The sequence below is a fragment of the Spermophilus citellus genome (assembly GCF_964194105.1).
Source record: "Spermophilus citellus genome assembly, chromosome: 3".
Lineage (NCBI taxonomy): Eukaryota > Metazoa > Chordata > Mammalia > Rodentia > Sciuridae > Spermophilus > Spermophilus citellus.
In genome coordinates this window covers 209,653,835-209,670,868 of record NC_138184.1, presented here as the reverse complement: position 1 = coordinate 209,670,868, position 17,034 = coordinate 209,653,835, and the positions used below count along the sequence as shown (strand labels likewise).

Sequence of the window (17,034 nt, the reverse complement as noted above, 5' to 3'; positions counted from 1 at the left end):
CTTGGAGGTAGGTGTTATCATCCCTAGTTTTTGGATGAAGAGAATAAGTTGGCACACCTAGGGTTGAGCCCAAGTTTGGTTTGACTCCAAAGCCCTAAGTCTCTATTACTGCTTTTTAATTTTTTTTCCGAATTTTTTTTAGTTATTCATGGGCACAATATCTTTATTTTGTTTATTTATTTTTATGTGGTGCTAAGGATCGAACCCAGTGCCTCACATTTGTGAGGCAAGCGCTCTACCACTGAGCCACAACCCCAGCCCCTATTACTGCTTTTTTTTTTAAATACAGCAAGAATAACTTAAGTCTTATTGAGTAATTATTACATGACAGGTACCGTACAAAGCATTTCCCCAAACTACTCTCAGAGGCAGTCTGCCACTTTACCAGTTATGTGATCCGGAACAAATTTCTTAGCTTCTTTTTGACTCAATTTCCCTGTCTTAAAATTAAAGCTTAAAATAGGGCTGTTGTGAGAACAAGTGAATTAACGAATATAAGCACTTAGAACACAGATTGGCATATATTAGTCCCTAAAAATCTTGCCTTTTAAAAAACCATCACCCATTTCACAGGGAGGAACACTGGCTTGGAGAGATTAAGCAATAAATTGATCCAGATTGCCGGGTGCGCATCCTGCACCACACATCTGCTCAGAGGTCGTGCGGGATCGGGCCGCCTGCAGGTGAATTCCACCTGCCTAGTGGAAGACGCTCTTCCTGGGCGTAGCTGCAGCATGTGCCACTGCACGCGATGCCACTAGCTCACACTGAGGGCTGGGGGTCTGCCTCGCTTAAGACTTCCTGGGGTCCGGGAGGTGTGGGAGATCCCATTAGGTCCCTCCAAAAACTGCTCAGGATATCCCAGCGTCGGGGCAGGCTGCCCAGCGGGAACTCCCCGGCAGTACCGCACCCCCCACCCCCACGCGCTCGCGCACACGCACACACACGCACCCTCTGGCTACGGGCCGCCCGCCCGCGCTCCCCCTCCCGCTGCGCTCCAGGGCGGAGTTTCCTCCTCTGCTCATTGTTCGCGGCCCAGCGCCCGCCCAGCCACCGCCCCGCCCGGCCCCGCTGCGGCTTGCTGGCGCGCTCCTGGGGGAGGGGGCAGAGGCCGGCGCGGACGGGACCGGGCGGGAGTCGCCGCAGCCGCCGGCGGAGCAGCAAACGCTCAGACACCGCCCGGACGCAGCCGCCGCTGCTCCTCTACCGCTGGCTCTGCGCCCCAACCCGGCTCTGCGGCAGGGAGGAGGGGCCGCCGGAGCACGACTCCAGAGTGCGGGGCCACCGCCAGGCCTTGGGAGCCACCACCAGGCCTCCCAGAGCGGCGCCCACGTTCCAGACGCACAGACCCAGCGCCAACCCCGCAACCACCTGCTTCGGGCCCGGAGGCGAGGGCACGATGCGCTCCGCGCTGGCGCTTTCCGCGCTGCTTCTGCTGCTGCTTCTGCCGCCGGCGTCGCTCTCCCAGAATGACAGTGAGTAGCCAGCCCAGGCTCCGCTGAGACCCGTGCAGGGCTCCTACTCCCCCGGCCCGGCAGGGCTACAGGGAAACCCGCTGCGCCGCGTGGTCCGACCCCGAGCAGCCACTGTGCGCCCGGGCCACACGCAGAGCCTGACCTTGCAACATCCACGCCCCCTCCAAACCCAGAACGCCTCAGATGCCTTGAGCGTGGATTAGCTCAGCCTTTCCTGGAGCGGGCGTTGGAGCGTGCAGTGGCAAAACGGGCGCCCCGAAGCTGAATGGGTTTACGGGGAAGAGAAGGGAAACTTTGGGCATAGCGAGGCTCCACGCTACCGCGGGACCCTCAGGGTCGGATTACGCTTCCTTCTTGTGTTGGAGCGGGTAAGGGACAGAATTGGCAGTCGTTGATTCTAGGCAAAGCGGCTTGCTAAGCATTCACGAGGAAGTCCCTAAAGCAGGTGATAAGCTTCCAGTATGGGCCCACGCGGGCGGTGGCTTTCTGGCTCACGGATTTCTTCGGGTGTGCAGGCTCGACCCACCTGAGCCCTTGTTGGAGCTGGTAGAAGAGAGTAAGTGGACCTTCCACAGTCCCAGAATCACTGGTCTGAATGGGGACCTTGCCGCCCTGTTGCCAAAGGAACAGATCCCTTCTCAGTGCATAGCCAGAGTGGTGGGACTCCCTCTAGCCCCTTTGTGAAAACAGGAACTTCTCTCCTGAAAGAGGATTGAGCTGCTCTTACATACACCTTAGAGATTGTACAGGCTTATATGAAAGAGAGAATTGCATCTCAGGGACACCCCCACTGTGTTACTTCTAAAAGCAAAGTGTTACTTTCTTTTGGAGAGACAACAATGGCTGCAAACCCAACCATAGCAGGTGTCCCAAAGCCCCTGCAAATGGCCACAGACTCAGTCCAAGAGAAAGGCAGGGTTCATATTATTGTCACCTTAGCACTTGTTTGCAGGGAGAAAGAGTGGAAAGCAGACAGGATGACTTTGGTGACAGTCCATACAGGGAAGGGACTCTGCTGCTGCAGGTGCTTGCGTTTGGGACTAGATTCGGTGGAGGGACAATGAGATGGCAGTACAATGTTTCCTCAGCATCTCAGCAAACCTTGGAGGTGCGGGAGGGCTGGCATTCACATCATGCAGGCTTCCAGTGGTTGGATGGCTTTGGACTCTAGCCTGGTCTGAAATGGAAGGCCACCCCCAATCGGATAGGGTATATGCCCCTGCAGGAGGGGGCACATTGTGAGGAATTTTTAGGATGGCTGTCTCTGCAGATTTGCACAACCCTCAGGGTTGAGGAGTTGCTGGAGGGTGTTGGTTCCCCTTAGCCCTGTTCTTGAGGTAGTCGCTTGCAACCCTGTCGGAGGAGGGAGGCTTTTAGCACTACCTTAAAGCCAGATAGCTTAGTTCATGGTGCTTCTGAGCTAAGACCCCCACTGTTCTTTCTTGAAGAGGGAGATGCTTCAGATTATACTGCCACAAACCCTCCCCAAGCCCAGGATAGAGGTGAGCCATGGTGGGAGCTTGATATGTACACACAAAAATGCCCATAACCCCCACACCCCACCACAAACACTGCCATGTTTATTTTCAGTGTGCCTGGCTTTTCCCAGCCCTGGGTGCTCAGTCCCCCCAATGCCATTATTACAGTGTGAGGTGCTTGAGCAGTGCACAGTGGCAGGGGGGCTGCTGCTGCTGCCGTCGCCAATGTGCACACCAGGGAGCTGGGGAGGCTCCATCAGGCTGTTTTCAGTGAACTGGCATGAGCCCTGGAATTCTGTGATTTGATGCAAAACAACTGGTTTACAGTGGTGAGTCTCCTAACTAAGCTTGTCTCTCAAGCTTACCTTCCCATACAGGTGGATCATGGGGTCTCCAAGGTAAACAGCATTAAGCCCTGGGCCTTTTGCTTTGATATCCTCTTGATGTTGCAAGTCATACCTCCAAACCTGAGTTTTCTTATATGTGAGATAGAATAAAAATGGAAGGGATCTCGTTTCCCCATTATAAGGTTTCTGGGCTTCCGTGTTCTCCAAGCTGCTGAAAGAACAGCCTGATGAAACACCCACACTCTGATAGGCGTTTGATGGGTAAATTCTGGGCACAAGAAAGGGGTCAGACTTAGGGTCAGATGACCTATGTGGTTGTGGATAGTGAACCTCTTTGAGTCTCAGTTTCCTCCTGTAAAGTGACTGCAGACCTGCCTCGCATTTGCCCTGTCGGTGACAACCTGGACAGATTTGGCTCTGTGCTCAGCTCCTGGGCAGCAAAAGTAGTGATGATTAATAAAGTCTGATTATTGAGCGCTGATCAGTTTGAGGCACCTCAAGCATCAGGATTCTGCTGATTGTGGGTGTAGTCTGTACACAGTGAGAGAAACAGAAGCCCAGTGGAGGAGAGGGAGACCCCTGGGAAAGAGGGGTAAGATTGCCTGTCGGGACCCCTGGGGAAGAAGGGAAGGTTTTCTTTTTCTTTGTTTTGTTTTTTTTTTAACTTATTTTTTTTTAATGTGGTGCTGAGGATCGAACCCAGTGCCTCACACATGCTAGGCAAGAGCCTGGGGGTACGTAGCCACTGAGCCACATCATCAGCCTTTTTAAACAGTTTCTTTCTTTCTTTCTTTTTCTTTTCTTTTTTTTTTTTTTTTAAGAGACAGCTGAATTGCTTAGGGCCTCCATAAGTTGCTGAGGTTGACTTTGAACTTGGCAATCCTCCTTCCTCAGCCTCCTGGGATTACAGGCCACCATGCCCAGTGAGGAGGGAAAGTTTTCATATAGGGATTTTGATGTAAACAGCGCTAACCTGAGCTGGGAGACATCCTCCCAGGCTGACGGAGGGGAAATTAATTGTAGGATGTGGGGGAGATGCAGGTTAGGAGGGAATATGATGGGAAATCTTAAGGTGGGGTCAGTGAACTTCAGGAGGGCTTTGGGGAGAATTGAACTGTCAGAGCTGGAGAGAAGGTTCCATGGGATGAGGTGGCGGGAGGTGCACTGAGTGGGAGAGGGGTCAGGCAGGAGTGAGCAGACCTGGGTCAGGCCAGGCCGTAGGGGAGAGCGTCAGAAAGACACTGGCACCAGGTGGCAGTGTGGCTAGATCTAGAGGGGAAGGCCAGCAGCCACGCATCCCAGGAAGGGTCCCTAGGGGTCACCCTGGGCCTAGATCAGGCAATCCACAGGTGTGGGGAGAACCCTGCAGGCTGCTCCCGCGCCTGCCTTTCTCTGAGGAATCCACTTTGAAGCCACTGATTCTGATGCCTCTGCCCTCAGGAAGCTGAGAGGAGAAGGAGGAAGGGGCCCTCTGGGGTTAGAGTTGGCCTGGGCGGGAGGGCGGGAGGGCTGGGGGTGTCCTAGATGGAACTGCACGGTGTTCCATGGTGTTCCATGGTCCTCAAGGGTGGGGTCAGCTCCGTGTTCGTCTCCACCGACTTGGGAGTTTTTCGTGTTGGATTGTTGGACTGCCCCCAGCCCCTGGCTTCGGCTCTTGCAAGGGGCGCCCCGGCCAGCTTGAGTCCTGGGCGGTGGAACCTGGCAGGTGGGCTCCTTCTGCAGGAGCCAGAGTTGGCAGGAGCAGCTGCTGGGCACCAGGGCTTGTGGGCTTGGAACTGGGGCTGCCGTGACAGGGTGGCTGCGAGAAGGACAGTTCAGTGCTTCGCTCAGAACCCCAGACTCCAGGCAGGAGGTCTGAGGAGCCCTGTCTACAGCTCAGGCCCTTCTCGGGAAGGGGAGGTCAATGCCCTTTACCCCTCGGGAAAGTGGCCGTTCCGGCCTCAGGGCCCTCTTCAGGTCTGGGGAATGCCAGGTTGCGCTCTAGTTGGAGTGGAAGTGGCTCCCATAGAAGTGGACAAAGAGGCTGTTCCCTGCCCCTCACACGCCAGCCTGAGCCTGAGCCCCCTGGGGACTCTGCAGACCTGGGGCCAAAAGCTCTTTCCTCAGCTCCAGTCGTTTCCTATTTGTGCCCACGGGGTGTGAGGCAAGGCAAGGAGCTCGGCTGGTGGGGCTTCCTGTCACGTCCTGTTCCCTGGAACGCCATGGATTTGGACAGATCTCTCTTTTATCATGTGTCCCATACCCTTGTTGGGCCGTTAGAAGATCAGAAGAAGTAGCAGATCTGGGATGCTGACACTCAGGGGCCGCCTAAGACAAAGGTATTCTCTCTGTAAGAAAAGCCTTCGGGAAAATCTACATCACAGATCTATTTCGAGGAGCCTCTTCATATTTGCAGTAGGATTTCCCATAAGATTCCTCCCCGCAGCAGCCTGCTGGCTGTTCAGAATGGAAGCCAGTTGGCAAAGGGTGATTTCCGGACCATTTCTAAATGGGCCTGACAGCCATAGGGCACAGAGCTCTCGAGCTGCGGAGCCTTCTGGAAGTCATCTGCTGTAACCTGCTCCTTTTCCAGTTGAGGTAGAACAAGCCAGCAAAGTGGGTCACTTGCCCAGAGTTCCTGGTGGCTCCCAGATGTGTGTGTACAGGTGTGGGCAGCTGTCTAACTAGACACGGAGCCTGTCTCAGGGCCAGTCCTCTCCTGGGAGAATCGCAGTAATGAGGAAATTTCTAGATTGTGCAAATCTTTCCCCACCCCTCCACCATCATGGTAAACTGAGGCTTGGGGCCACCGGGTTAGAGCTAAGCTCCCCAAGAGCTCCTGGCTGCTGTGCCTTGTGACTGAGTCTCTCTCTCCCATCGAGGCCTGTAAGCCTGCAGTGTCCACAGTGCCTGCAGTAAGTAGGTGGTCAGGAACTGCTAGGGGATAATCAGCACACAAATACAGAGCCACCTGCAAGTTCAGGAGCAGCCCCTGCTCTCGCGTTCCACATCCCCAGCTCTTAGGTGGTCTCAGCCTTGACCCCACCCTGTACCACCACAGCAGTGGCCAGACAGAACCCCCCGCAGCTGGAGTTGGCCTCTGGGCCACCAGTCCTTTCTCTCCTCCCTGTGTTCCCACCCCTCTCCCTGACACATACTACCACCACCCTCTCTTCCTTTGTAGCCTTATTCCCCTCAGGTCAGCCACCTCGCACTTCCCTAGGGCCAGGGCATGGGGTGGCACCCCGTCCGCCAATTGTCATGGCCGGAAGGCTGCGTGCCTCAGCCCAGGGGAGGAGAATTCTGAGGAGTGGCTGAGTGTGGCTTGCATTCAGGCCTGGTTTGGGGTGCAGGGAGCCCTCCCAGAACCAGGTCCCTGGAGACCTGGGCCAACACGTCTGATCTCTAACCTTCCAGCTGCTTGACCTTGGTTGGGATAGATGGGACAGTGGTGGCAAGGCCAGGCCTAATGAGGGGGCACTTGTGATTGGCTCCGCGTGAGGTCACAGCCACCTGGCTGAAATGCACAAGAGCTTGGTCTGAGACACCAGGTCCCACAGTCTCCATCCAGCCTGATTCCCATGTCAGCCTGCTCGGCAGGATGATGGAGGAGCCCCTGTGCACTCGCCTGGGCTGGCACCAGGTTGCCATTGCATACGTATCTCTCACCGCCCAGTCCAGAGGGGGAAGCTGAGCACAGACCTGGGCTTGCATACCCCATACCACCAGCTGTTCTCCCAGGTGTCCACAGGGCTTCCTCTTTTCTACCTCTGCTTGAAGGCCACTTTCTCAGAAAAGCCTTCCAGGGCCGCTTTGCGGAAAACTCTTCCCTCCACACACCCTGTGTCTGTACTCTGCTTTATTTTCTCCCTAGCTACTTTTACCTGATGTCTGTGCATTTCTTTCTGTTTCCCCTACCGGCCCCCTGCCCGCCATTAGACTGTAGATTCCACGGGGGCAGGAACTTCTTTTCTTGACCTGACTCTAGATGAAGAGAGGAGGTGGCAAGCAGGGCTGCCCCTGGGTCTCAAGAGGAATGGGTGGTGGGCATGAAAGCATGCAGGAGACTCCTGGCAGAAGGAGGGCTATGGATTGTGCAGCAGGCTCAGGCTTAGGGTCCCTCAGTGGAGTATTAGGGCTGCTGTTTACTAGGACTTGATTTGGCTGCTTATAGTAATTAAAAACCAGCAGGAGGGGGGGCTGGGGTTGTGGCTCAGTGGTAGAGTGCTTGCCTAGCATGCATGAGGCACTGGGTTCAATCCTCAGCACCACATAAAAATAAAGATATTATGTCCACCTAAAAATAAAAAATAGTTAAAAAAATAAGCAGTGGATTAAACAAGACAGAAGTTACATTTCTCATGTAATGGGAGTTCAGAGGGCTGATATGGTGCTTCTGCATGATTAACATAAAGCCTCATGGCCCAGAATGGCTTCTGGGGTCCTATCTCAGGAAAAAGGGAGGAACAAGAAGGCTGCAGCTCCCTCTTGGAGGGTTTCTCCTAAAAACCACACACAAGTTAGGTTTTGTTGAACAGAAATTAGTTACATGTCCACATCTAGCTGCAAGGGAAGCAGGAAAGAGAACTTTCCTTAGAGTAATTTTTTATTTCAGGTACCTAAATACCTCACCAAAAATCAATGGCTCAGTTAGAAAGGAACATCAGACAGTGGATATTGGAGTGGATGATTGGCAAACGCTACCACAGAGCTGGTCCCTGAACACTTTGGGCTTCTGGCTGCCCTCAGTCCTCCCGTGGTAGCCAGGTCAACTCCACCCCTGCAGGAGGGTAACAGTGAGCAGCCTCCTCCATGGGCTGAGGCCCGCTTTGGTTGAGCTCTGCCCAGCTTTGCCCAGTATTCAGGCTCTGGCCTCGTGGCACTGAGGAGGCAGAACCTGGATTCTCCCTCTTGGTCCCTCAGCCCTGAGCTCCAGCCAGGGCCCTGGGGACTCCCCATGAGCCAGGCCTTGCCCAGGGCAGGCACTGAACAACTTAGGTTTCCCCGTGGGCCTCTGGGTAGGGAAGAAATGTCCCTGAGTCCCATATTCTCCTCTTACCCTCATGTGGGCCAGGTCAGGGCCCAGGGAGACACCTTCTGAGGAGTTGGGTCTCTGCACCCTTGGTGAGAGCCGCTGGGAGCAGGTGACTTTACCTCCTGGTGAAGGTGTATTGTGGAGGTGCCACTGAGACCTTGGGGTGCACTCTTGGGGGCAGTGTAAGAGTAGGACAGTTCAGGGGCAGGGTTCATGTCCACCCACTGGGTGCAGCCCTACCCTTCCCTGTTCTGAATTGTGCGTCTCCATGAAGAGTACCTTTGAGAAAAAAGTGCTACTGTCAAAAAGAAGAGAAGAGCCAGGCACAGTGGCCCACACCTGTAATCCCAGCAGCTCTGGAGGCTGAGGAGGCTGAGGAGGATCGTGAGTTCAAAACCAGCCTCAGCAAAAGCGAGGTTCTAAGCCATGGTGGAGTATCCCCTGTGACCTTGAAGGCTCAGGCTTTCTCCTTTGAGGTCCTTTACCATTTGGTTACTGCTCCATGGCCAGTCACTTGGGGGACCGGTAATTGCAGACCTAAGTCCCTGATGAGGGCAGCCAGGCTGTGCTCCCACCTCTCCCAGTCCCCACACCAGTGCATCTCACCCAGCTCTAGGGGGCGCTGCTCTCCGCTTTGGGCATTGAGTCACGAGGCTTTCCCAGCCTGCGCCCCTTTCCTACAGTCCTGAGGTTGTGCCATCACATGGTTCACTATTGTCTCACATTCCGTGGCCCTCCCCCCGCTGGACCAGTGCTCCCATAATGCCTCTGAGCTCCTCTGGCCAGGCCTGCTGCACACCTTGACCTGCTCAAAGGTCCAGGTATCTCCCTCTCCCTTCCTCCAAGCAGCTTCCTTCCTGGCAACGACTGACTCCACCTGGACTAAGGCACCAGATCCCCAGTGATGTCAAGGAGCCAGTCGGAGGCGGAACAGTGAAGGGGGACGGTGGCTCTTCTGCAGCCAGCTCCACAGTTTCCTCTTCAGGGAGGGGGCGGCCAGGGAGGAGGTACCTGAAACTACAATCTAATGTGGACCAGGGAAAGGAGTAGTTACTTACAGAGAAGTGGGAGGGAGCTAGGAAGGGAAGGTGGGAAGTATTCACAGATCTGCACAAACCTGGGGGGGACCTTGCTCTATGCCTTGGTTTACCCAAATAGTCAGATTTTGTGCTTTTGGGGTCTTTTTGTTTTTGATGCAGGAGATTGAACCCAGGGGCACTTTACCATTGAGCTGCATCCTTGCTTCTTTTTATATTTTATTTTGACACAGGGTCTTGCAAAGTAGCTGAAACTGGCCCTGAACTTGCTGCCTTAGCCTCCCAAGTCACTGGGATTACAGGTGTGTGATGCTGCACCCAACCCATATGGGCTTTTTTTTTTTAATTTTTTTTTTTTTAGTTGTCAATGGACCTTTATTTATTTATATGTGGTGCTGAGAATCAAACCCAGTGCCTCACACATGCTAGGCAAGCGCTCTGCCACTGAGCCACAACCCCAGCCCCCATATGGGTTTCTGGCTTTACTTTTATGCTCTGTAAAGCAAGTTGCATACCCAGCTGTCCAAGAAGAACAGTAGTACTCCTCAGGATTTTCATAGGCTCTCCATGAATGATTGATACATGAGTAAAAAATTGTTATCCAAATAAAAGGAAACAGATCCAAGAGTTTGGAAATGCCCTCTGCTCTTCCCCTTCTTGGAAGGCCAGTGCACATTGAGGTCTTCTATGCCCTGAGATGCCCCTGAGTAGGGCTGTTGCTACCTTTAACCTGGGGCTTGAGGCCCAACAGTGGTGCTGGTTTGCAGAGAGCCAGTATTAAAATGTTCTCCAATTCACTTTAACCAGGGGGCCACGCGTGTTTCTCTAGATGGTAGATTAACATCCTGGTTTTTATTTGTTTTGTCCTTTTGGTACCAGGGGTTAAACCCAGGGGTGCTCTAGCACTGAGCCACATCCTCTCCTTGTTTTGGGTACTGGGGATTGAACTCAGGGTCACTTAACCACTGAGCCACATCCCCAGCCCTATTTTCTCTCTTTTTTGTGTGTGGGGGATGGGTTCTGGGGATTGACTGAGGCACTCAACCACTGAGCCACATCCACATCCCAGCTCTATTTTGTATTTTATTTAGAAATAGGGTCTCACTGAGTTGCTTAGTGCCTCACTTTTGCTGAGACTGGCTTTGAACTTGTGATCCTCCTGCCTCAGCCTTCCAAGGCACTGGGATTAGGCACTGGGATTACAAGCATGTGCCACCATATTTGGCTTCTCCAGCTCTTTTTATGGTTTATTTTGAGACAGGGCCTCCCTACATTTCTGAGGCTGGCTTCAAACTCCTGCCTCAGCCTCCTGAGCCTCTGGGATTACAGGTGTGCACCACCATGCCTGGCTATTAATGTCCTCTGGACCACCATTGTGAAGCCCTGGTGCCCCCAGGACATTTGGGGGGAAATGCCCACATGAGGGAAGAGTGACCAACTGCCCCAGTTTGCCCAGGGCTAACAGGCTAAAACACAGACAGCCCTGTGTCACTGACCACACTGAAAAAGCATCCACTGGAAACTCACACCAAGGATGTGTCTGGGTGGGGTGGCCAAGTGAGACCCTGTTGAAATGAAAATGAAACCTCAGAGGGTCTTTTGGGAATGTATAGGAATCCCCATGGGAGGTTGTGGCCACTAGAAGTACTAGAGTCCAGTGACATTCAAGGCCTGTGGTCCCCTCATGGCTGTTAACGATGGTGTTTCTTCTCAGACAGAAGTTGGAGGTATTATTTAAAAAATTGTGGCTCTGAGTGAATGTGCTTTTGACGTTTGATCTCTGTGGTTCGTTGGTTGCTTCTTTCCTGTTGTGCCTCTGTCCCCTGCTGCTGTTGGAGTTCCTGACCCTGACAGCTTCTGTTTTAAATTCAGTCTGAGTCCCATCATCCTGCCATCTGCCTGCTGCCCCAGGAGCCTGGAGCAGTGGATTGCTGCAGACGCTGTCACCCTGCCCTGGCCCTGCCGCAGTCGCTCCATAGCCTGCTCAGCAGGGCTGACCGAGCAAAGACCCAAGGAACGCATGCATCTCACCGCCTCGAGGCTGTCCTAGTTCTGGGAGCCGCACGGTGGCTGCAGGGAGCCACCAGTTTGCATGCGCAGTCTGGCTGCAGTGAACACATGGGCACCCCTCCCCAGGTGGGACAGGAGTGAGGGGGGTCTCTTGCTTAGCTAGGTACAGCCCTGCATCCCAGCCCTAGGGAGCGCTGCTGAGTGACTCTGGGCAAATGCAGTGGCCCTGTACTGTCACCTGCACCCATTCCCCAGGCCTGTGCTGTCGCCTGCACTCTTGCTCCGTGGCCCAACTTAGAGCCCTCCATGAAGTAGCTTCTCATTTTGAGGGCACCTGATTTTATCTTTCCCCTGATCCTGGGAGAACTTGGAAATCGGATCCTGTCCACAGAATCACACCCGTGAATTCCACAGGCGCTTGAAGGCAGTTGTGTCCACACACCAGCCATCATTGCTCCTGGGGTCCCCTGGTATCCTGGCTTAGGGTGTGAGGTGGGGTGTGGGGACTGGCGGCAGTACTGGGGACGAAACGCAGGAGGGTCCATGCCAGCTGGGGTTTGAACTGCGGAGAAGGGAGACAAAGAAAATAGGTTTGCAGAAGGAGGTGGTCCCTTTGAACATGCTGGGTCAGAGGCCTCCTCTGCGGGCCTGTTTCCTCCTCTGTGGACGGGGTTCACAGATGGAGGTAACCTGGGAGGGGACACCTAGGAGGAGACAGTGCTGATGCTCTAGGCTCTTAGGGGTGGCTGGAGGGGAAGCTGTCCTCGAGGCAGTTGCCTGCTGGGGACAGCCAGGGGTACCCTGAGGTCCTGAATGACGTGGGAGGGCATGTGTCCCTGCCCCATGGTGTGCTCTCTCCTCTTCGTCTCCCTCTGTGTCCAGTGGCCAGGAGAAGAGGCAGGAGCGGAAGGCGGGTGTCCGTGGGCATTGTGCCCCAGAGCACAGCCACATTGAGGGTGGACATAGAGGCCAAGGAAGGGTGACCTAGCACTGACCCTCCATTGCCGTCTCTCCCTTATCTGGGTGGGATCAGTGATGCCAAGGGTCCCCTAGTTCTGGATGGAGAGGAAAGTCCCCCCCCCCCCCACTTGGTACCACACTCAGCAGTCTACATCTCTAGCCTTTGACATTTTTTCTTTCTTTCTTATACTAGAGACTAAACCCAGGGACACCTTGCCACTGAACTGCATCCTTAGTCCTCTGTATTTTTTTATTTTGAAACAATATGTGGCTAAGATGCTGAGGCTGGCCTTGAACTTGGAATCCTACTCCAGCCTCCCAAGTTCAGGTGTGTCCCGCCATACCCTTGCCTGTGGCCTTGAAGGAAGAGGGAGCATATTCAGCCACTGGATCCTGGGCGCTGGGAGTCAACCGCAGCATGGCCCTGCGCTCTCTGTAGCTCCGTGCCTGGCTCTGTCCCCTCCTCCCCCATCCTGAGGCATTGGTATCAGCTCTTCTACCCGGGTGTCTTCGAGCCTCTTGTCACTGTACCACAAGGACCAGGCTTAAGAGAAACAAAGGCAGGCTCCCTGGACCATGGTCTCCGGAGTCCTGTGGGGCTGGCCTGCTGCAGCTGAGGGGGGGTCTCGCTGAGGTACTGTTGCCACCTTTCAGATGGGACTCCAGGGCAGGAAGATGATGGGGACTTACTACGTACCGAGGGTCACCTCTCAGGGTTCTATGTAGGCTCCGTCCACTTTAGTTTCCCCTGCATGCTCTGGACCTGGGAGTGGCCAAAGGGAGAAGAGAAAGAAGCTGCTGCCCTCCCTCCTGCACCCAGTAGGAGTCTCAGGTCTGCTTTCAGAAATAGTCTCACGTGACCTAAGCTCGCCTGCCCCTTCCCTGACCGCCAAGCTAAGAGGGGTTTTCCCAGTGTCTGGAGAAAGACACACGTGTCATGAGCCTCCTGGACCACTTTTAGGTCATGAGTGTGAAGCTCTTTGGACACCTGGCTCCACCCAGGGCTGGCCTGGGACTCTTGATTCACTTCCTAGGTGGAGCCCATAGGAAGCCGGCTTCCTTGGCTGGCCCTGGCTCCCAAACAGGGTGAGACTGGGCTTTGTTTAAAAGGAACCTGCCTTTAACTTTCCTGGAGATGGGGGAGCCGGTCCTCCATTGTTTGGTTATATCCATTCACTTGGTTTGTTTGTTCTTTTTAAGCAACACCTCCGCCCCCATCTGTCCCTCCCCATCAGACCTCTGTTCCCCCAGAGCAGGCCCCAAACTCCACTGGAGTCACCAAAGAAAGCCAGATTTTGTGCACCCTGGGGGGCGGGCAGCCATGTTTTCTTCACCTACTGGGAACAGGGGGAGCTGGGGTCATGGAGTTTGGGCTTTATTTTTCTTACTTTGCCGAGTAAACGGGGTGATAGCGGTAGAGCTAGATGAGTCCCCAGCCTACCCTGAGCACACAGGTATTTAGCCTGGGGAACATCCCCCCACCCCACTGTGGATTATCCTGCAGTAAGGACACAGGTGTTATTTTGTTGGAAGGAGTATTGGGGATTGAACTCGGGGGCACTCAACCACTGAGGCACATCCCCAGCCCTTTATTTAGAAACAGGGTCTCCCTGAGTTGCTCAGTGCCTTGCTGTTGCTGAGGCTGGCTTTGAACTCGCGATCCTCCTGCCTCAGCCTCCTGAGCGGCTGGGATTACAGGCGTGCGCCCCCATGCCTGGAGACACAGGTGTTATTGCTGGAAGGAGAGACTGCTCTCCAGGATAGAACACACAGAGTTTGGAAATTTGGAAAGCCATACTTGGTGGCCGTGACCTTTGGCTTCCACCAGGTGGGAGCTGGCCATTCCCTGGGAAACTCACGGGCTCCAGTTCACACAGCTCTTTCCTAGAGGCCACTCTGGGTTTGGACAGCGACTATCCCACAGCCGTGAGTGTGGGGATTTCCCTCTGGTCCCTGGCCCTTGTTTGCTTCAGGCCCACAGTGGAGGCTGGCCTCTAGAGGTTTCCTGGGGCTGCTGAGAAAACTACACATCTGCCTCCTTTCATGGCTGCAGGAGGCGGGAGGTGGCGTGGGAATGACAGTGTGCTCCCTCAGAAAAATATTTACCAAGGTTGTTTTTGAACTTACTGCAAAGGGAAGAGCCCAGTGCCAAATGTGTGCGCGCCATGGCTCTGGAAGTGTGTGTGTGTGCCCGAGGTCGCAGAGCAGGCGCCCCTGGGAGGAGGGCTGCCTGCCCAGCCACGGTGCGGGGAGGGAGGAAGTGGCGCACTAGACAGCCTAGAGGTCCCCTCCTCCACAGCAGTGGGATCGTCACCTCCAAACCCAGAGTGGCCCCTGGGAACAAGAGAGAAGGTTCTGTGGAAGTGGAGCCTGTGAATTTCCCAGGGGATGGATTACAGTCCGCCTCCCTGACCTGGGCTATGGGGTCCCCCCTGGTCTACTCACCTGTGTCCCCAGTCCAGGTCTCCCGTCTGCACAAGGAATGTAGTAAAGACACCTCCTCACAGGGAGGGACTTGGCTCAGGGTCTGGGCCAATGTGGGAAGCCTCTGTCAAGTTGAAGAGTGCCAGTGATGGAGGTAGATATTTAACGGGTAAATGCATAGGAAATTCCAGTGTGTGAGCAAGAGCACATTGACACCTCTGCCCTGTGCTCCCAGAGTGGTCATAAGTGTAACAAGACAAACAGGTGGCCAGTGAAACTGACCTGAAGACAGGGCGAAGGGCACTCTGTCACCTCCCCCTGGTGCTGTCCTGTTGTCCTGACCTTTGTCCGGCAGCCTGTCTTGGCAGGTGAGGGGAGCTGGGGCAGCTGGCCACCAGCCTGCCCCTGCCCGCCTGCTGGCAGTGGGTTGGCTGCTCCTGGGCGCCCTGCCCGGCCAGACAGATCAGGATTCACATGGTCTGCAGCAGGCGGAGGGATTAGGAGGCCCTGGAAGGGTATTGTTTTAAGGAGGTGAGTCCACTCCTTCCAACTCAGGAAGACCCAGCCCCTTCCCTGGGCAGGCATTCCGTCAGCCCCTGGACAAAGCCTTGGGGACTCGGCCCCCACCTTTTGTTGGGACCATCCATGACAGGCATGGGCACAGGATGGGAGCAGAGGCGGGGAAAGGAGCCAGAGGAGGCAGGGTGAACTCAGCCCCAGGTAGCAGCAGGGCCCGAGCCTTTGATGGCACAATTGACAGAATTCCAAGCTCTCCTCTTGCCTCTCCTCCTCCAGCCTCAGAATTACACTAGTGAGCAATGCAAGGAATGTCTTTAGCAGCTTCCTGCTCAGGGGCTCAGGGGTGGGACTGAGGGTGGGGTTTGCCCCCTGTCGTACATTACTCTGTCACAGGGTCTGAGGGGAACAGGATGGGGAGGCATTGCCAGTCCTGGGCCTCTGATTATTTTCTAGAAGGCATGCAAAGGTCCAGGAGCCCCACCCCTTTCTGCAGTATGTGAAACTAGGCCTGCTGAGCTGGAGGGGTGGCCTGCTGGAGAGCAGTCCCTGGCCCCAGAGTGCTCTGCTGTACCTGTCACCAGAGTGACGGATGCCCTCCAGGAAGTGGGTCTGACACACAGAGCAGATGGAGCTGCCTGTGCAGGGATGGCCTGGGACCCTGGGTGAGGCCGACTGGAGCTGGAGCGCAGTGTGCACTGGACCAGGCTCCCGCCCCATCTCACCCCACGCTCTGCAGGACCACAGCACCGGGCCCTGCCCAGCCTTGACACTGACCTCTTTGAAGTACACATAGATGTTCCCCAAAGTCAGAGTCTGCAAGGCTTATGGCAGCCCTATTCATAATGGCCCTAAATTAAAAGCCACCCAGATGCCCATCAGCAGTGGAATGCTTCCCAGTGACATGTTCACAGAGGAGAATGCTGTACTGAGCACGAGCAGGCCCCAAGTGGAGAAGAACCAGTCACGCTGGGTGCAGACCACACTGGGTGGTTGAAACCAGAGCCAGAGGACTGAAGAAGACCAGGCTGTCCTTGATACAGAACTTAAAAACAGACAGAACTAACGTGCTGCTTTGTATCAGAATAGTGATTATCCTGGGGGATGGAGCGGGAACCTGGGGTGGGCTTCTGAGGTACACTCCCTGTTTTGCTATGATGTGCACTGTGTTCTGAATGTCAATGAAATGGTTTTGGTTTTTGTTTCTATGAAGTGGGTGGGCTGGGGAGGTGGCTCCGTGGTAGAACACTTGCCTGCCATCCTCAGCACGGATGGATGGATGGATGGATGGATGGGAAGGGGATGTTCTCCCAGGACCTCCGTGAACTTGTGGAGGCAGCAGATGCTCAATACGCACCATCAGGCTCCAGCCTGGTAGCTCAGGTGAGCTGCTGTGGGGACCAAAAGCAGGGACCCACTGAGGAGCAGGGAAGAGAAGAGCAAGCTGGGTGCTCTGACCTGGCTGCTGTGAGCCCCCGGCCCCGACACCAGCTGGCACTGGGCATTTCTGCGAGGCATCTGTTGGCACCGTCCCTGGAACACACTTATTGGCATCCACTGAGACTGGGTGCTGTGCAGGTTCCCAGGATATTAGGGGGCTGGTCACAGTCTCCTCTGCATCCCAAATCCTGAGCAGTGACCTCTATGCACAGAGGGGAGGGCACCTCTGTAAGATCTCCATCTTGCCATGGTCACTGCTAATGTCTCTTACTGGAAGTGGAATGTTTAGATTCGTGAACATATTTTTGCCTTTTAATTTGTTTTTGAACAGGT

General features: G+C 54.7%; 1 protein-coding gene across 1 annotated transcript in view; it reads left to right on the top strand.

Annotated features, from left to right (window-relative positions):
- Positions 1-751: 751 nt before the first annotated feature.
- PODXL (podocalyxin like) overlaps positions 752-17,034 on the top strand; it is a gene marked incomplete at its 5' end in the record, with an annotated part of 45,389 nt that continues 29,106 nt past the window's right edge. The window contains one exon of the mRNA XM_081283315.1: positions 752-1,475. Coding sequence (XP_081139441.1) covers positions 752-1,475 — 724 coding nt within the window. The remainder of the gene's footprint in view (positions 1,476-17,034) is intronic.